The sequence below is a fragment of the Bubalus kerabau genome, chromosome 16, assembly GCF_029407905.1.
Source record: "Bubalus kerabau isolate K-KA32 ecotype Philippines breed swamp buffalo chromosome 16, PCC_UOA_SB_1v2, whole genome shotgun sequence".
Classification (NCBI taxonomy): domain Eukaryota; kingdom Metazoa; phylum Chordata; class Mammalia; order Artiodactyla; family Bovidae; genus Bubalus; species Bubalus kerabau.
In genome coordinates this window covers 75,397,402-75,416,482 of record NC_073639.1, presented here as the reverse complement: position 1 = coordinate 75,416,482, position 19,081 = coordinate 75,397,402, and the positions used below count along the sequence as shown (strand labels likewise).

Here is a 19,081-nt window from a genome sequence, read left to right as displayed (position 1 = left end):
CGGCGGGCTGGCTCCTGAGCCGCCGCAGGGTGAGGCTGCGCCTAAAAAGGGCGCCCAGCTTGTGCCTAAAAAGGGAGGAGACGGGCAGCGAGGGGAGGGCCACCGGCTGACTCAACCCCCTCTCCCCCTCCAGTCCCCGGAGCCGCCGCGGCCTCTCCAGGGAGGCTCCACAGAGACCCCTAGAGGGCGAGAAGAGGGAAGACAGCCGTGATTTCTTACTCCCTAGGCCGAATGGCACCCCACTCCAGTACTCTTGCCTGGAAAATCCCATGGATGGAGGACCCTGGTAGGCTGCAGTCCATGGGGTCACTAAGAGTCGGACACGACTGAGCGATTTCACTTTAACTTTTCACTTTCATGCATTGGAGAAGGAAATGGCAACCCACTCCAGTGTTCTTGCCTGGAGAATCCCAGGGACGGGGGAGCCATCTTTTTCTTCCTTTTTAAAATTTTCAGGGATCGAACCCATGCCCCCGGCACTGGAAGCATGGACTCTTAACCACCGGACCACCAGGGAAGCCTGCCATCTGTTTCTTCAGAGTGATTCACTTTTTTAAAAATGGAAATGCCTATTTCAGCCTCATCTTAGCAATATTGGTCAAGAAATCATGGATTTTATGAACTGATGATACATTTTTTTTTCTTTCTGATACACATGAAAATGCATAAAGTAAAAATGTTTAACTACCTTAAGTGGTCTCGAGTGCCTCCAGGGATGCGTAGCCTTGTTTTGGGGACCGGCAATCCACCAGTCATGGGAGTTTTAAGTAACAGCCTCCCACGTTGCAGGTCACAAGCCACAGTTACAGCAAGCTGGGCTTGTCCCAGAGGGCTTCCTGCAGGAGGGGGCCCCTGATCAGCCCAGGAGGGGCCGGTGTGGCAAACAGGGGCAGGTCAGCAGGGGCTGCAGGAGCAAAGGGGTGGAGGCTGGCCCAGGCCTGGCATGTCTGCCAGAAGAGAGTGGCCACCTTTACATGCTCCCCTCTCCTGGAGGCAAACAGTCACCCCACTGCAGGGAGGAGAAAACTGAAGCCCAGGCCCAGATGGGGGTCAGGGGAGGGCCCTGCCTCTCAGGCTGGCTGAGAGGACTGTGTGGTCGGGACGTAGTCGGGACATCACCCAGCTTGCCAGGCACTGCCAGTGCCCCTGTTCCCTCCTCGCTTGCCGTTCCTCCTCACAGAGGGGCCTCCTCTGTCCACCTGAGCCCCCCACCCCATGCTTCTGCTCCTGACTTCATCCTTCCTGCAGTCCCTGGGCCAAAAGGCCTCTCTTGGGGATTGGGGACAGTGATGTGAAGATAGGAAAGTCAGGAGCCCTCCCTGCCAAGGGCACTGATATGACCACTCAGAACTCATTCAGAAAGGACCATGAAAACCTGCCATTCCTGAAGGGCTGGGAAGCATCCTGAATCCGGATGGCCCTGCCCTGGACCTGGAACCAAGGGGTAAAATTCAAGGCCACAGGATTCAAACCCGCACCAATGCCGCTAGGCCCGCAGGGGACAGCCATTGGAAAGGACACATGGAGTAAACGTGGTCGGGGTCTGGCGCTGCATCCAGCCAGTCCATCATAAAGGAAATTGAAGGACTGATGCTGAAGCTGAAACTCCAATACTCTGACCACCTGATGTGAAGAACTGGCTCATAGGAAAAGACCCTGATGCTGGGAAAGATTGAAAGTGGGAGGAGAAGGGGACAACAGAGGATGAGATGGTTGGATGGCATCACTGACTCAATAGATGAGTTTGAGTAAACTCCGGGAGTTGGTGATGGACAGGGAAGCCTGGGGTGCTGCAGTCCATGGGGTCGCAAAGAGTTGGATACGACTGAGCAACTGAACTGAGCCCAGGCGGGGAACCGGATGCCTCCTGGCGGGTGCTCTGTGAGAGTCCTGGGAGGCTTTCTGGGGGCGGGAAGGGGGTGAGTGCTTTGTACCCGCCCCAGTACACCCGCGACCCTGCGGCCACGCGGGAGTGGGGAGCAGGCTCGGCCGATCGCCGGACCGCCCTCGGTTCGGCTCGCCGCGCTCCGCCGCGGCCTTTGAAGGTCCGTCCCGTGGCCCCTGCGCGCGCCCTCCGCGTGCTGCCACAGCGGCTCCGATTCCCCAGGGCGCACAGAGCTCGGGCCGGCGGCCCGGAGGGCGCAGGCTCACCGACCCCCGGAGCTGCCGCAGGAGAAGCCAGGGACCCGCGGGGGTGCCGCGTGACCGGGCCCCCGGCCTCCCGCCGGGGGCGTGTCTCCGCAGTCCCGCCCCGGCCCCGCCCCGCCGGCGGGGACCGGCGCCGCCGCCGCCGTCCCTGAGCCACAGCCAGCGCCGCCGTCGCCGTCTCCGACTCGGCTCGTCCGGCCCCGCCGCGCCGCCGCCGCCGCCGCCGCCATGCCCCGGGGGAGCCGCAGCGTGGCCTCGCGGCCAGCCAGGTAGGAGCCGGCACGGGCGCCGGGGGCGGGCGCGGGGGCAGCGCGGCCCCGCAAGGACGCGGCGGCGTGACCTTGGTGACGGCCGCGCCATCTTGGCGGGGGCGGGGCGGGGGCTGCCGCCGCGCGTCTAGGACGGTGGTCGCCCGGCCTGGGGTCCGGCCGGGAATGACCCTGCCTCTCCCCGCATCCCGCAGCCGCCCCGCCGCGCCCTCTGCCGCGCACCCACCTGCGCACCCGCCGCCCTCGGCCGCGGCCCCGGCCCCCGCCCCGTCGGGCCAGCCCGGCCTGATGGCGCAGATGGCGACCACCGCCGCCGGAGTGGCCGTGGGCTCGGCTGTGGGCCACGTCGTGGGCAGCGCTCTGACCGGAGCCTTCAGTGGGGGCAACTCAGAGCCCGCCCAGCCTGCGGTCCAGCAGGTGAGCAAGGGCTCAGGGGAAACTGAGGCTCGACACAGAGCCGCAGCAAGAAGGATCCTACTGGTCACTCGGCTGTTGGCCTGGGGTCATCACAGGCGGGCTCTCCCAACCCATCCCCTGAGGCCAAGGTCCCTAGAACCCCGTGGGCAGACACCAACCAGCCCTTTAAAGATGGGGAAACCAAGGCGCTTAGGGGTCGGAGATAGCCCTATGTCGCCCAACCCTAGTAGAAGGGAGGGCTGTTGGAGTTCCTGAGTGCCCGCTCTCCCACCCCCCAGGAGGCCCCTTCCTGAGCCCAAGGGTGACTGGTAGTCAGTGACTTTGGGCCTGCTGACCTGTACCCCACTGGGCACCCCACCAGTCCTGAGCCACATTTGGGCTTAGCGACGGGGTCAGGGATCATGAGGATCAGTGTGGCTGAGCCAGGAAGGTGTTAGAACCTGTCGGCCTGGAGTTCATACCAGCAGTGCCCTGTGCTTTTCTAGACCCATGTCCCGCCTCCTGCCCCACCTGCCCCTGTTCCCGCACCCCCCACCAGCAGCGGCAGGGGCTTCGAGGGGGCTGTGGGCTCACCCTATTTCAGGGATGGAGCCGCTGAGACCTGGGGCGCACTGCCCGCTAGGGACCCCTGAGGCACCAGGGCCGGGGGCTCTGCGGAGGGGCAGCCGCCACCCCTAGCTTTGGAGTCCTCCCGGGTGCCCAGCCCGAGCTGACCCGGCTGCCTCCCACGCTGTGCCCCAGGCCCCGGAGCGCGCCGCCCCGCAGCCCCTGCAGATGGGGCCCTGCGCCTATGAGATCAGGCAGTTCCTGGACTGCTCCACCACCCAGAGCGACCTGACCCTGTGTGAGGGCTTCAGCGAGGCCCTGAAGCAGTGCAAGTACAACCACGGTGAGCGGCTGCTGCCCGACTGGCGCCAGGGTGGGAGGGGCGGGCCACTGCTCCCACTCCTTCCGGGTGCTCCCGCTATTCCCAGGTGCTCCTGCACTTCCTATGTGCTCCCGATTCTCCCTGGTGCTCCCGCTCCTCCTGGCTGCTCCTATGCCTCCCAGGTGCTCCCACTTCTCCCTGGTGCTCCTGTTCCTCCCGGCTGCTCCTGTACCTTTGGCCTGACCTCCTCCCTCTACAGGTCTGAGCTCCCTGCCCTAAGAGACCAGAGCAGATTGGGTGGCCAGCCCTGCACCCACCTGCACCCCCCTCCCACCGACAGCCGGACCATGACGTCAGATTGTACCCACCGAGCTGGGACCCAGAGTGAGGAGGGGGTCCCTCACCCCACAGATGACCTGGGATGAAAACGTGCAATTAAAAGCCTTTATTTTAGCCGAACCTGCTGTGTCCCCTCTTGTTGGACTGTCTGCGGGGGTCGGGGGGGAGGGAGATGGAAGTCCTACTGCGGGGTGGGGTGCCACCCCTTCAGCTGCTGTCCCCTGTGGGGAGGGCGACCTTGTCATCCTGCGTAATCCGACGGGCAGCGCAGACCGGATGGTGAGGCACTAACTGCTGACCTCAAGCCTCAAGGGCGTCCGACTCCGGCCAGCTGGAGACCCTGGAGGAGCGTGCCGCCTCCTCTCAAGGACCCCCGCCGCTCCACCCTTCTCGTCTCTGTGGGCCCCTCGGTGGCCTCACAGTCTGTCGGTGACCTTGCCCCTCTTGCTGATGCAATTTCCCCGTAATCGCAGATTCAGCAGGAGGAATGCTTCGGGCCTTTGCACCTGACTGCACGAGCAGAGGTCACGGCCAGCCCCCTTGGATTTCAGTCCAGCTCGGCCACTTGGCCGTGACGTGCCAGGTCACAGGGCCTGCCGGCACAGAGGAGCAGGCCCTTCAATGCCATCGCGCACTTGGAGCTGCTGCCTCCACTGAGTTCACTCAGTGTCTATGCACAGAGCACCCACTGTGTACCAGGCCCTATTCCACGTTCCCCAGTCACCGAGCCCCCAGGGCTGGTGGGGACCTGCCCTCGGGTACACTGTGTCCCGTCACGTGACTTTACGTGTGTCTCCGAGGGAGGCTGGCATTGCGGTCCACCTCTCAGCACAAACATCTGTCCCCTGGGAAGGGGGTCCCGTTTCTGGGTGCGAGCAGCCCCCTGGGGTCCGTGTCTCCTCCTTACCTGGCTCAAGGCCCCGGCTCCTGGGTCCTGGACAGCAGGGAGCCCACCCTTTGGGGCCGTGGAGGAGGGCCTTGCTCCTGGTGGCCACGCCGAGTGCCCAGGCGCTGCCTCCGGCCGTCGCCCTGAGGGAGCAGGCCCGACCGCCAGCGTGGCTCCTCTGTGAGGCCCAGGAAACCCTGCCTGAGGGTGCGGGTGGGCAGGTGCCCCCGCCCCCAGGCTCTCCTGTGTGAGTGACACTCACCGGCCAGCTCTGGATGCCACCCATCCGGGTTCTCCAGGAGGCACTCATAGCGGGTGGGGTCCCCTCCCTCCCCCTCTGCGGAGGGAGGGAGTCTGATCACTGGCAGGCTGGTAGTCCGTACCCGCCCCCCCGACTCTGGATGTGTTTACTCCCCCCGCCTGGGCTCAGGACAGGGCGTTGGAGGGAAGGACAGGGCTGGGTCCTGGCCAGGCTGGGGGCTCTGCAGGGCATGGGTGCCCCTGTCTCTTCTTATATTCCAACGTCACTGCAGGGAGCGCAGATCTTGGACTCCACTTACTGATGATCTGCATCAGGACATAGGTCCCCCGTTCCTGCAGCGGGGGGCTGGCCACGGAGGGCGCCGTGGAAGGCCCCTCCTCCAGCCCCTCGGCGAGGCTCACCAGGTGCCCATCCTCAGCCAGCAGGGCGACGCTCGCTGGGAGGGCAGAGAGGGAGGCAGGGCAGGGCTGGTACGACCCCCGCTCGGGCGGGGGGGCCCTCAGCCAGTCCTCCAGCACCCTCGCTGCCCCCTCACCGTCAGGGGGCACCTGGCCCCTCTGCCTCAGGTGGGCAGTGAGGGTCCCGAGGCCACACCAGGTGTTCACCAGCTCCCAGCAGCTGGCTGTGGGAGAGGGGCGGAGGTGGGCGCATGGCACCCGCCTTCCCCCCAGACCAGGATGCTCTGCCTCCCTCCCGCCAATCTCCCCAGACATCTGAAGGACTCTTGCCTCCACCATGCAGCCCCGCCAAGCTCAGGTGCCCCGTCCCCCCCCTCCCCGAAGCTGCAGGACCCCTGACCAGCGAAGAGATGGGGCAGTTGGAACACACGCTCCCCCAGCAGCGGCACAGCAGCTGTGTGGCCCAGAGGAGCCCGCCTGCTTCGCCCAGGACCCAGCTTGGGGGCGGGGTTTCCCTCAAGCAACTCCCCATGGGTGTCATCCCATGGACACCCCCTTCCCCACACCACCTCCTCGTTCTCCCCCTCCAAGGCAGAGGGAACGTACCCCCACCTGTCTGCTAGGACAGGGGACCCTACTTACCTCCAAACATCACCGTGATAAACATGGCCGTGGTGGGGACAGACCCCTCCGACCCCCAACTTCTGACCTGGGGAAGGAGCTGGGGTGGAGCTCGACTGCAGGGTGGGACCCTGCGGGAGGTGTACGGGTAGAGGGGGTGATGGGTGGGTGGGCTCAAGCGGAGCTCCTTGCTCAGGCTAGGGGGTCCCTGCAGCTAGTCCAGGATCCTCAGCCTTCTCCCGCTCACTGGATCAGAGAAGACTGAGGTTCCCTCCCCTGCACCCCCCCCCCCACCGCCCCCAGCTTCCAAGCTGGTCTCCATGGCAGTGGGAGCTGCCAAGAGGTCTGAGCGGCCAGTATCCAGGTAACGGGGTTTGTGGAGGGTCCGGGCATTCCTGGTGCAGGGCTCTAGTGGGGGCTGGAGCCTCGGGCCCAGAGCTGTCCAGAGACCAGTGCCCTCCCACCGCCGCCGCCCACAAGGAGAGACAGAGCTCCCAGGCGGGGAGTGGGGGAGGTTCCTGGAGGGGGAGCATCCTCAACCTTGCAGGCCCCCTTCACAGGCGCACTCCCGGCCTCCCCGTCTTCTGTCCCCTGTTCTTGTTGAAGTATGATTGGTATACAGTTCACAGCCACCGTTTGGAGTGTTCTCCACACTAAGGATACAGAACATGTCCCTCGTCCTCCCCAAACTCCCAGCCAGGCTGTCACGAAGAGGGAGGCGGCCGACGGGGCAGGGCCTTGCACTCCCTGCGTGTGGGGTCCACCGGGGTCGTCACCGTGTTGGTGGCTCCTTCCTCTCATGCCAGGTGGGTCCCCCTGCCTGGAGGTGCCCGTGGATCTGCTCACTGCCTGCTCTTTGGGTTGTTTCCCGTGTGGGGTGATGAAGAAGGCCAGTACAGACACTCGCCAGCAGGTCTCTGGGTGAACAGGTATTTATTTCTCCTTCTTGAGGGCAGATCCTGGGAGTGGGGTGCCGGGCTGTCCGGGGAGAGTATGCTTCCGTTTCTAAGAAGCTGCCGGTGTTCTCAGCGTGCTGCACCGTGTCACGGCCCCTCTGTGCGTCTGCTGGTGGCCAGGCCTCTAGACTCAGGAAACCTCCTTCTCAGCGGCCCTCCCCGCCGGGTGGTCAGGCCGTCTGTGCCCTTCTGGGGGCAGACCTCAGCGCCGGAGGTGGGAGGAGGCCCAGATCCCAGTGCAGCCCGCCAGCATCGCTCTGCTTCCCTCGGCATTCACAGCTGGAGAAAGGGCAAGGAGCGCTGGCCGCAGCCCCACCTGGAGGACGCCCTTCGACGGCAGCAGGTGCTCAGAGGTGGCCCCGGGGCAGCATTCCCCAGACTCACAGGCCAGTGCTTTCTCCCCAGGACGCCACTGTGTCTGGGGACCCGAGTCCTGCAGCACGGTCGGGAGCGGCTGTGGCCAGATTCCGGCCTGCACCCTTGGCTCCAGCCACCACCCCTGTTTGTCAAGGGGTTTTTGTCTTCCGAGCCGCCGAGGAGGGGGTCTTTTGTCTGCAGTGTCACAGAAGTGCCATAAAGAGGGGCCCACAGTGGGAGCTTTATAACATTGGTGCGGAGGGCTGTAACAGGTCAGGGAGGCACTTGAGGGAGCCTTCTAGGGCGATGGAGATGTTCTAAAATTTGGTCTGGGTACAGGCTACAGAGATATATGTGTGTGTGTGTGTGTGTAAAACCCTCGAGCCACACGTGTGAAGTCTGTGCACGTGACTGTACACATGAGACCTCGGTGGAAAGCAGCCACCTGCTCTGACTGCACCTGTGGATTTCCAGCTCCTGCCCTCAGGCGGCCCTGCGGCCCGCTGGCTGACGCCCGCCCGCCCCCGCTGTGGGGGGAGGTGGGGGCTGATGATTTGCATGCCCTGTCGGTCCAGCGGCCTCCCTTGCGTGGAGGTCCCGAAGCACCTGGAGCACCGCCGGCAGAACAGCGGACTCCCGCCTGCCTCCCTGCCTCCGGCCATGGCCTGCCCGCCTCTGGCCCTCTTTCTGCTCGGGGCCCTCCTGGCAGGTGAGCCCTCCCAAGGCCTGGATCACCTGGGGGTGTGTAAGACAGCACGGGGCTCTAGAAGACCCCTGCAGGGAAGTAAATCGCAGTGGGCAGGGGGGACGGTTTTCAAAGGGGCCGTGAGGGGGAGAGGAGACCTGGCCTCAGTTTCCCCACTGGTGAGTGACCAGATAGCCAGGGTCCCTTTGGACTCTGACTCTGGGGGGCTCTCAGAGACCGGTCTCCTACTCAGTTTTTCAGAGGGGAAGCTGGTGTGGCCTCGTCACTGCCCCGCAGGGCCTCAGGGACAAGCTATCCCTGAGGAGGTCTCCAGTAGTCAGTGGCCGGAGGCTGAGCCGATGGATATAGTAACAGCCCAGGCGGCCTCTTGGGGGTGGTCAGTCTGTAGCCAGGTTTTGGACGAGCCGGAGTGACCTAAGTGATGGGGGTCTGCAGGGCAAGGGATGAGGGTGGGCAGCAGGAGGACCCAGAGCCCACCAGCCCACCCTCTGAATTCTGGACGCTTAGCTGCACGTGGCTCCTTGGGAAGACGGGGCTTAAGGGTCGCCCACTCTGTGGCCCACACAGTGCTGATTCCACAGCACTGGCTGTGAGCTTTGGGAGCAGATTCTCCCGGGGAGTCTGACCCAGGCTTAGAGGGGCAGGGGCTGGAGGGAAGGGGCCCAGGCCAGACCTGAGTGTGTGTCTCTCAGCCTCCCAGCCAGCCCTGACCAAGCCAGAAGCACTGCTGGTCTTCCCAGGCCAAGTGGCCCAACTGTCCTGCACGATCAGCCCCCATTACGCCATCGTCGGGGACCTCGGCGTGTCCTGGTATCAGCAGCGAGCAGGCAGCGCCCCCCGCCTGCTCCTCTACTACCGCTCAGAGGAGCACCAACACCGGGCCCCCGGCATCCCGGACCGCTTCTCCGCAGCTGCGGATGCAGCCCACAACACCTGCATCCTGACCATCAGCCCTGTGCAGCCCGAAGATGATGCCGATTATTACTGCTTTGTGGGCAACTTATTCTAGGGGTGTGGGATGAGTGCCTTCCATCTGCCTGCCACTTCTACTCCTGACCTTGGGACCCTCTCTCTGAGCCTCAGTTTTCCTCCTCTGTGAAATGGGTTAATAACACTCACCATGTCAACAATAACTGCTCTGAGGGTCATGAGATCCCTGTGGCTGGGGGTGTGGGGGTAGGGATGGTCCTGGGGATTACTGCAGAAGAGGAAGCACCTGAGACCCTTGGCGTGGGGCCCAGCCTCCCCACCAGCCCCCAGGGGCCCAGACTGGTGGCTCTTGTCTTCCTGTGACGGGAGGAGCTGGAGTGAGAGAAAAAGGAACCAGCCTTTGCTGGTCCTGGCTCTGCATGGCTGGTTGGGTTCCAACACTCAACGAGGGGGCTGGACCGGGTCTTCGGGAGCCCCTGCCTGCTCCTGGGTGGGGCAAGGGGGCAGGTGTGAGTGGTGTGGGGTGCAGACACTCAGAGGCACCTGAAGGCAGGTGGGCAGAGGGCAGGGGAGGCATGGGCAGCAGCCCTCCTGGGGTGGAGATGCAGTCTTGCCACCAGAAGCAGAACTTAGCCCTGGGAGGGGGGTGGAGGGGTTGAAGAACACAGCTCTCTTCTCTCCCGGTTCCTCTAAGAGGCGCCACATGAACAGGGGGACCACCCATCAGATGCATGAGAGGGTCCCGCCCAGGCGCCAAGCCATCTCCTGGGCTCTCATCGGTCTTTGAGGGACGAGATGGGCAGGCGGGTCCCGGGCTCCCCACGAAGGCGGCGGGTGGAAAATCCCAACAGGCGTGATGGGCACGCCTGCCCTTCTCCCGGGGACCCCAGCGCCCCCCTCGGCCTTCGGCCGGCCCCACCCGCAGGACAGGTACCCAGCCCGCCCAGCCGGCCGGGACGCGCTCGGGGACCGTCCCGAGAGCCGCGCGCCCACGGGACGGGCCTCCACACCCCCTCCGACCCGAGTCCTGCATCCAGGGGCCCGGCTTGCAGGCGGCGGGACCACCGAGACGCGGGCCTCCGCGCGGCCTAGAGCGGCCCCGGAAGTGCCGCGGGAGGGGGCGGGGCCGCGGGCTTCGCGTCAGCAGCCGCCAGCGAGCGAGGCCACGGCCGCGGGGCTGGAGGCGCTGAGCTGCGGCCCCGCCCCGCCCGGGAGAGCGGCCCCGCCCCGCCCGGGGGAGCGGCCACCTGTCCCTCTGGGGGCGCAGGTGTGGGCGGCCCCCGGCGCTGGGAGCAGGTGCGGGGCCGCGGCCGCTCGTGAGCCTCCAGCCCGGAGGACGGGCCCCGGGGGCCGGCCCGGTGCCCAGGCCCTGGGAGCCCCGGAGGACAGAGTGACAGAGGCCGGAGGAGCCGGGAAGGCCCGAGAGAGGTGGGAAGCACGGGGTTCCAGACCTTGGACATTTCAGCCCCAAAGCATCGGTGAAAACGTTGCTGGGCACAGATAAAAGCATCGCCAAGTTTTTCAACACGGCAGAGACTTAGCAGGTAGCTGGCACCTAGGGGGAATGGAAAAACCAGGCTTTAGCAGGTGGGTGGAGGTCCCAGCTGCCCAGATCCTGAGAAAGAGGGGTCAGCGGGGCGGGAAGATTAGTGGCCAGAGCTTTCAGAAACCAAGGGAATGAAACGAGGCTTGAGGTTGGTTATCCAGCAGCCGCCCCCTGCCCCGTGAGTGAGCGAAGGCTGGGCCCCTTTTTGTCACATCTTCCAGCTCTTCGCTAGAAAACCTAGAGTTTTAAATACTGTGGCAGCTGAGTCAAACAATAAGGAAAAGCCCGACCCTTTGAGAGCCAGGCACAAGGCGTCTGTGACAGGGTCTCCAGGCTGCCCATTTGCAGTCTCTGAAACGGAGGGTTTTTTGAGAAGGAGGTCTTGGGGTGCCTGTCAGAATTGGAGGGGGGGGGGGCGCAGGAAGTGAGGACCCAGAAGAGAGGGCTTGGCTCGCCGCAAGGAGGTCACTGGACGCTGGAGCTGAAGCACCAGCCGAAACTGGAAACTCGAAATCTGTCTCCGTCCCAGCCATAAGGCCTATGATTTTCCTTGGCGACGTTCAGCATCTTAGGAGGAGCTGGCGGGGGAGGCGGTAGTTCGTGGGCGGTTGCAGCAGGGCAGGAAGGTGAGGAACCTGAGGCTGGTCAGAGAGCTGGTTGGAGTGATGCCCATCGGTGGACCCGCTGGAGAAGGCCTGAGTAGGGAAGGTCTAAGCTTAACGGGGAAGGGGTGGGCCAGGGTGGAAATGGGGTGGGAGGTTTGAGGAGGCGGGGCAGTGGAGATGGGGGTTGTGAGGAATGGGAGTGAGCATAGACGTCTTGAGGATACTGCAGTTCTGTGCTTTTTTTCACACCTGGCTGAAAATTCACTGAAAACAAAACAACCCTTGCTCTGTGACAGCCTAGAGGGGTGGGAGGGAGGCTCAAGAGGGAGGGGACGCGCGTGTGCCTATGGGCGATTCATGTGGATGTATGGCAGAAAGCAACACAGTATGTAATTATCCTCCAATTAAAGATCAAGTACAAGTTAAAAAACCCCAAACACAACATTGTAGATCAGCTAGACTCCAGTAAACATTTTAGTAAAAACATTCCAACTGGGAATGAGTTCTGCCGTGACTATCCTGATGAGTTTCCCGTGTCTTCTTGAGGCCGTTCCTCTTTGAACTCCCGTGTTTGGGGAAGCGTACCTTTGTATGGAGTCCTGAGGAGTGAATAAGACGCGCTTGTAGAAAGCCTAGTAGTGCCTTGCACGCGGCAGATGCTCAATAACCTCGAGTTGTCACCATTATGGTACCTCAAGAGTCTCCTTGGAGCTTGCACAATTTCTGAATGGGGTCCTGCGGGGCTCCCTTGGGGCTCCCACAGTGGGATTGGGGGGCTGAGTGGGGGTGTTCCCCCCTCCTTTGCTTGTCCCTCTGGAACACCCCCTTCCACCCGAGCAGCTCTGTTTTTGTCTCTTGTGTTTGTTTATATCTCCTAGATTGTTGTTCAGTCGCTCAGTTGTGTCCAACTCTCCGACCCCATGGACTGCAGCACACCAGGCCTTCTGCCTTCACCATCTCCCAGAGCTTGCTCAAACTCCTGTCCATTGAGTTGCTGATGCTCCAACCATCTCGTCCTCTGTCATCCCCTTCTCCTTTTGACCTCAGTCTTTCCCAGCATCAGGGTCTTTTCCAATGAGTCAGCTCTTTGACTCAGGTGGCCAAGTATTGGAGCTTCAGCTTCAGTATCAGTCCTTCCAATGAATATTCAGGGTTGATTTCTTTTAGGATTGAGTGACTTGATCTCCTTGCAGTCCCAGGGACTCTCAAGAGTCTTCAACACCACAGTTCGAAAGCATCAATTCTTCGGCACTCAGCCTTCTTTATGATCCAACTCTCACATCTGTACATGACTACTGCGAAAACCTTGGCTCAGAGATAACCGACTTGATTGAATACAAAGTTCTTTGGCAAAAAATAAAAGTGTGGCGAGCAGTACTAACACAAAAGCAAATGGCTTTTCCTCCGTTGAGTCATTTATTTATTCAGCGGATTGTGCATGTGGAGACGGAGCGGTTGTGCTGGGAGCTGGGGCTTCCACTTCAGAGGAACCCGGACCTGCCCTCGGGGAGTTCACGGGCAGTGCTGCGGAGGTCCTGCCAGGACGCCTGCCCTGCGAGTGCCCAGTGCTGGGACAGAAGCGTGTCCCGCACCTGCGGCCACTGGGGCCACGTGCCCAAGATTGTCCGGGTCTGAGGGTGCAGAGAGGAGGAGGCATTTGGACTGAGTCTGGAAAAATGAGCGTGTGGCCACGTGAGAAGCCAGTGGTGGGGGGACCAGTCAGGCGGAGGAAAGAGCGGCTCATACAGAGTTGTGGAGCTGGAAGCATGAGGGTGTGTGGAAGCAGAGGCCAGGGACGGGGCTGCAGGGCCGGCCATGGAGGGCGTGGGCTGCTGCAGGCTCCTGAGAAGGGGGACGCCGCCATCAGGACTGGGTGCAGGTGTTTGACCCTGGTGTCCACGTAGAGAACAGATGTGGGGCGGGGGAGCTGGAGATGGGCATCCATCGGGAGTCAGCCTGGAGAGAGGCAGAGATCCCGTCAGTGGACCCTCAGGACGTGGATGGGGCGGGTGTTGGGAAGATCTGACCCCCGGGTTCCGGCCGGGGCTCCGGGCTGGAGGGGTGCCGCCCACCGAGCACAGGAGGCAAACAGGTGCCCTCTCCCAGCAAGACCCCAGCCCCAGCATCCTCCGGGGCCGGACTCCTGCACCTCTTCCAGAATGGCTCCCCTTCATGTCCTCACCCATCTTTCCGGCGCCCTGAACCTTTAGAGTCTGGACACCAGCATCTGCCTTGCACTTGTTTCTGGGAAGTCTCTGGCTTGTCTCTGACTCACCCAGGACCGTCTTCGAGGGCAAGGTTGTGTCCTTGGTTCCATCTCCTTTGGGCTTCGGCTCCTCGGTGCTTGACCTGCTGACGTGACAGTGTCTCTTGTTTTCTTTTCAGAATCCGAGAGCAGCTGTGTGTGTCCCAGACAGACCCAGCCGCTGGGATGACTGGCCCCTCAGTGGAGATCCCCCCGGCCGCCAAGCTGGGTGAGGCTTTCATGTTTGCTGGCGGGCTGGACATGCAGACAGACCTGTTCGCGGAGGAGGACCTGGGGGCCCCCTTTCTTCAGGGGAGGGCTCTGGAGCAGATGGCCGTCATCTACAAGGAGATCCCTCTCGGGGAGCAAGGCGGGGAGCAGGACGATTACCGGGGGGACTTTGATCTGTGCTCCAGCCCCGTTCTGCCTCAGAACGTCCCCCCGGGAGACAGGACCCAGGACGATGAGCCCTTCGGCCCAACCTTCCTCCAGAAATCAGACCTGACTGTGTACCGGATCACGGGCAGCAGGGAAGCCGCCGATCCGCCCGCCGGGGAGGCGGTGGGCAGGGGCGACTCGGGGCTGGAGGGGTCGCCCAGGACCGCGCAGCCCGCCAAGCCCTATGTGTGTCGGGAGTGCGGCAAGGCCTTCAGCCAGAGCTCGCACCTGCTCCGGCACCTGGTGATTCACACCGGGGAGAAGCCATACGAGTGCGGCGAGTGCGGCAGGGCCTTCAGCCAGAGCTCGCACCTGCTGCGGCACCAGGCCATCCACACCGGGGAGAAGCCATATGAGTGCGGCGAGTGCGGCAAGGCCTTCCGGCAGAGCTCGGCCCTGGCGCAGCACGGGAAGACGCACAGCGGGAGGCGGCCGTACGCCTGCCGCGAGTGCGGCAAGGACTTCAGCCGCAGCTCCAGCCTCCGCAAGCACGAGCGCATCCACACCGGGGAGAAGCCCTACGCGTGCCAGGAGTGCGGCAAGGCCTTCAACCAGAGCTCGGGCCTGAGCCAGCACCGCAAGATCCACTCGCTGCAGAGGCCGCACGCCTGCGAGCTGTGCGGGAAGGCCTTCTGCCACCGCTCGCACCTGCTGCGGCACCAGCGCGTCCACACGGGCAAGAAGCCGTACGCCTGCGCGGACTGCGGCAAGGCCTTCAGCCAGAGCTCAAACCTCATCGAGCACCGCAAGACGCACACGGGCGAGAAGCCCTACCGGTGCCACAAGTGTGGCAAGGCCTTCAGCCAGAGCTCGTCGCTCATCGAGCACCAGCGCATCCACACGGGCGAGAAGCCCTACGAGTGCGGCCAGTGCGGCAAGGCCTTCTGCCACAGCTCGGCGCTCATCCAGCACCAGCGCATCCACACGGGCCGCAAGCCCTACGTGTGCAACGAGTGCGGCAAGGCCTTCCGCCACCGCTCAGCGCTCATCGAGCACTACAAGACACACACGCGCGAGCGGCCCTATGAGTGCAACCGCTGTGGCAAGGCCTTCCGGGGCAGCTCGCACCTCCTCCGCCACCAGAAGGTCCACGCGGCGGACAAGCTCTAGGGTCCGCCTGGGGCGAGGGCACGCCGGCCCTGGCGCCCCTGGCCCAGTGGGTGGACCTGGGGGGCCGGCTGGATGGCGGGATCCCCACGCCGGGTTGGAGCCGGCGCCCTGCCGGCGGTCTCTTCTCTGCTGTGACCCCGGGGGTTTGGTTTTGCCCTCTATTAGCTTTTTCTAAAGTGCAGACGAATACACGTCAGAGGGATGAAGTGGGGTTAAGCCCCTGGGAGACGTCCGGCGAGCTCTAACCTCAGACACTTGCAGAAGTGAAGCGGGCTCGCAGCCCATACAACCCAGGGAAGATGAGTCCAAAGTCGAGGGTTGCCTTGGCCACTGCAGGGTCGCTCGGCGGTGGGGCGGAGGGGGTGCAGGAGGGCTCGGCCCGGGCTTGGGGTGGCGGGCAAGGACCCCGCGCCTCTCAGCCCTCGGCCTGGGTTGGCTGAGGGCGGGCCTGGCTGTAGGCCCTCCAGCGGAGGTGGAGGCGCTGCCCGGCTCAGCCAGGCACAGGACCCTGCCACCAGGAGTAGCCCTCCGCCAGACCCAGGGTCCAGGCTGGGGCGCCAGCGGGGCCTCTGTTCTGCAGCTGGGCAGCCTGCGCCCTGTCCTCTGGGGATGAAGGGGTTCCGGTCTGAAGGGCTGGGTTCAGGGTCCAGCTCTGGCCCCTCCTGCCTTGGTGTCCTGGAGGAAGCCCCAAGGCTCTGTTTCCCTCTCCGGGAAGTGGGGACGTTGGGAATGCCACATTCCCCTGGGGTGTGTGTGTGTGCAAGGCTCCCATTCAGGCTGGGACCGGGCACTCACGAGCTTTGGCAACTGGCAAGTGAGGATGGAGACCCAGGGTGACACCTTCTCCCCCGGCCCCCCAGCAGGGGAGACACAGGCCCGTCTGTTTCCCAAGATGGCAGGGCCCCTCCCCCTCCAGCTTGCGCCCTGGGTGTGGTGCCTGGGGCTACAGCGCCCTGCACAGCGACCCTTTCCCGTTCCCAGGGCCAGTTCAGCTGGGCATCCCCAGGGTGGGGCTCTGAGGGTGCCGTGTTTCCAGAGCTCCCCCTCCTCCCACCAGTATCAGGCAGGGGCCCAGCTCCCAGGCAGCCCCCTGGCATCGCCTAGGTGCAGGCCTGCCCACTGTGACCCAGCAAGGCTTGAAGGTGGCCATCCCAGTTCAGTCCCCTGCCCCCGGCCCAGGAATGGGCTCAGGCAGGGCCGCATCTGGCTGCCCCAGAAGCGTCTGTCCCTGGCCTCTGGGAGTTGGTAGCGGTCTCTGGTACTGGCCCTCGCAGGTCCTCTTAGCACCGCTTGGGGAGGAGGTGGGCTGAGCTGATTTTGAAGTTTTGCACGGCTGTGGCCGCAGTCCCATGAGCCGGTTAGGGTCACGCTGGTTATTCCAGCGGATGGGGCTCGGCTCGGCAGCTAGGATGGTCCTGAATAAAAATGGGAAGGCCAGAGCTGTTCCTCCATCAGCGGGCTTGGCAGCTGGGAATGTTGAAAGGACAGGTCTGCTGGTCTGGGGAGACCAGCTCTGTGCAGCCCCTCTGCTGTCCGTGGGGGCACTAAATCAGCCCCTGTGTGTGCCTGTCTGAGTGGCAGCCCGCCTGGAGGATTGCCCGTCACTTGTGAGAACTGAGAGAATGCTGACACCCCCGCTCGGTGCAGGGGGACAGGGCCCCCTAAGATCTACCTCCTTGCCCCACCCCCGGGACCCCCTCAGCCTTGGCCAGGACTGTCCTTACTGGGCAGGGCAGTCATCCACTTCCAACCTTTGCTGTCTCCTCCACGTGCCGTGCTCCCAGCCAAATTGCTTTATTTTTTTCCAAGCATCACTTTGCACACGTCACCACTCTCCTTAAAACCACCCTTCTGGAGTCTCCTGCACGTAAACCGCCCGTTTCAGCCAACCTGGGTTGCCCCCCAAGCCCAGCAAGCCTGCCGAGCCCCGCCCCTCCCAGCTACTTCATGCTCGCCTGAAGCTTCTAAACGCACACCTTCTTCCCCCCACCCCCGTCTCCTTTCTTTTCTGATGATTTATGTAACACGGCGGGTAAGACTCCTCTCCTGAAGGGTTGACAGACTCGCACAAAACCGTGGTCAGACCAGGCAAGTGCTTTTTTTCAGAAGTGTGAGCGGAACTTAGTCTTCAGTTCACGCTCTTTCCTTGTTTTCTTATGTTCTAAGTCCTTTGACTTAGGCTCCCAGACAGCGACGTTGGAAGAGGCCGTCCTGGTAGCATTTGAATTGTCCTCGAGTTTCGTTGTTGGATTTTGTTTTATTGTCTTACGTTTTCCCTTCTTTTAGCAGACGTTGTTGACTGTCGTAAAGCCCCAGTTCTTGGTTCTGTTTACTAATCGAATTGTTTTGTTAAAGTACCTGTATTCTGCTCTTTTCTTTATCTTTTTTGTTGCCTAATATTAACACTTTACATTTCTAAGATTAATTTTTTAGGTAATTAATAATTTTTAATATTTCTAGTAAATGTGGGTACTTTGTGTTTGTTTTCTTGTAGTTAGAGCTTTTTCTGCTCTATACTGTTGATGTCTGGCTTTTTTTTTTGCTCTTAGGAATTTCCCTTTGACCCCATTATTATTATTTTAATTAGTATTTTTTAATACTAATTAAAAAATTAGTATTTTTTAATTAACCCTAATCCTAGCCCCAGTGATGACTGCTTCCGTCATTGCTGTTACTTACTGTACTTGCTGGTGTCAGTACTTTTAAGTGTCCATAGACATTCTCTGAGCCTGAATATATTATCAGTTTTTATACAGCATTTGTGTACTCTCAAGAAATGTGTTTTCACTCCGTCAGTTTGGTTTGTTACCTCAGTCTTTATGTTATTTTGCTCCAGTCCGCACTTGCTCTGACTTGTCTTCCCTTCAGGGTGTGAGGACGCCTGGCAGCCTGTGAGCATGCCGGGGTCCGGGGTCGTGGGCCCAGGGGCCGAGCAAAGTCGTGTGGACCTGTGCACGGATGGGCTGTTCTGGGAGGAAGCCTGTGGCCCTCGAAGGGCCTGTGGCCCCATGGTAGTTAGGAGTGCTCGTTTACCTGGTCACACCACGGTCTGATTTTGTGTGTTTTTCCCTGACGTGTTTCTGTTTTGCCTTGGTTTCTATTCTGTTCTATGAGTGCCGTTTACGCTTTGCTAGTCATGCCGTTATCTCGATAGACAGGGTATATACGTGATCAAGTGATTACCGTATTTGGAGCAGATGTCTATTTAACAGAGATGAACTGAGAACCCGTGCCTTTGCATGCCTCTTTGCCTCTTCTAATGCTTCTAGCTTCAGCTTCTCTTTTCCAAACGTCATAATGGAAACCCCTTGCTTTTTTTTTTTTTTAATTTGCATTTGCATGAGAGTTTATTTAGCTCGGCATTTTATTTTTAAAATTTGTGTATATATTTTTGCTATATATCTGTAACTTATAAACAGCAAATTATTGGATTTTGCTTTCTGATTCTTTCTGTAATTCTTCTTACATAAGAAGTTCTCCTATTAGTAACAGTACTGTTTAGAGTGAGGCATGATTTACTTCCAGCTTAGTATGTATTGGGTCGGTTAACCCCCAAAGGTCATGCTTATCCCCGCCCCATCTCTGTGAGTTATTGTCCGAGTGTGGAGCGCCCTGTCTAGGCCGACGAGAGACCCACCATCGGGCACACCTGCCCCTCCTCCCGGCCTGGTCAGTGCCGGGCTCTGTCCTGAGTCCACTCCTGACGTCACAGGCTGGTGCTTCAGCGACCTCGGCTGTGATGGCGCTGCCCAGCCCCGTGGGGCTTGGAGGACTAAAGGGTGCACACCTACCCGGCAGACTGAGGGCACAGGTGCTTCTCACACTGTCAGCATTTTGAAATATTCCTTTGATTTTCTGCCCTAACTCCCAAAGGCCGTTCAACATAAGCTAGAATGCTACGTGGTGCTTTATTACTTTTTAGAAAAGTTTCAGCAGACACCACGAGATGCAGCAAAGAACTAGACCTCACAGGTCAGGCC

The 19,081-nt window shown here is 61.4% G+C and overlaps 4 protein-coding genes across 6 annotated transcripts; 3 read left to right on the top strand and 1 right to left on the bottom strand.

Moving 5' to 3' along the window:
- Positions 1–2,161: 2,161 nt before the first annotated feature.
- CHCHD10 (coiled-coil-helix-coiled-coil-helix domain containing 10) lies at positions 2,162–4,161 on the top strand. The gene is made up of 4 exons (XM_055549998.1): positions 2,162–2,417; positions 2,612–2,834; positions 3,576–3,723; positions 3,962–4,161. Exons 1-4 carry the CDS (start codon positions 2,377–2,379, stop codon positions 3,979–3,981), a joined length of 432 nt encoding a protein of 143 aa, XP_055405973.1. The 5' UTR covers positions 2,162–2,376; the 3' UTR covers positions 3,982–4,161.
- A 427-nt stretch (positions 4,162–4,588) lies between these two features.
- C16H22orf15 (chromosome 16 C22orf15 homolog) lies at positions 4,589–6,254 on the bottom strand. Its single transcript, XM_055549967.1, has 6 exons — positions 6,230–6,254; positions 5,725–5,811; positions 5,488–5,625; positions 5,190–5,264; positions 4,996–5,128; positions 4,589–4,634 (listed from the first exon to the last, which is right to left on the bottom strand). Exons 1-6 carry the CDS (start codon positions 6,252–6,254, stop codon positions 4,589–4,591), a joined length of 504 nt encoding a protein of 167 aa, XP_055405942.1.
- A 1,927-nt stretch (positions 6,255–8,181) lies between these two features.
- VPREB3 (V-set pre-B cell surrogate light chain 3) lies at positions 8,182–9,692 on the top strand. Its single transcript, XM_055550692.1, has 2 exons — positions 8,182–8,230; positions 8,920–9,692. The coding sequence occupies exons 1-2, from the start codon at positions 8,182–8,184 to the stop codon at positions 9,234–9,236; spliced, it is 366 nt and encodes a 121-aa protein (XP_055406667.1). The 3' UTR covers positions 9,237–9,692.
- A 608-nt stretch (positions 9,693–10,300) lies between these two features.
- Positions 10,301–18,588, top strand: ZNF70 (zinc finger protein 70). 3 transcript variants are annotated; one of them, XR_008703477.1, is made up of 2 exons: positions 10,301–10,701; positions 12,187–12,691. XR_008703477.1 is itself a non-coding variant. In XM_055550321.1 (2 exons), the coding sequence occupies exon 2, from the start codon at positions 13,740–13,742 to the stop codon at positions 15,099–15,101; it is 1,362 nt and encodes a 453-aa protein (XP_055406296.1). In that variant the 5' UTR covers positions 10,301–10,585; positions 13,694–13,739; the 3' UTR covers positions 15,102–18,588. The 3 variants fall into 3 exon arrangements, 2 of the variants coding, with proteins under 2 accessions (XP_055406296.1, XP_055406295.1); XM_055550321.1 differs by lacking the exon at positions 12,187–12,691 and adding an exon at positions 13,694–18,588 and having other exon boundaries at positions 10,301–10,585; XM_055550320.1 differs by lacking the exon at positions 12,187–12,691 and adding an exon at positions 13,694–18,587.
- The last annotated feature ends 493 nt before the right edge of the window (positions 18,589–19,081 follow it).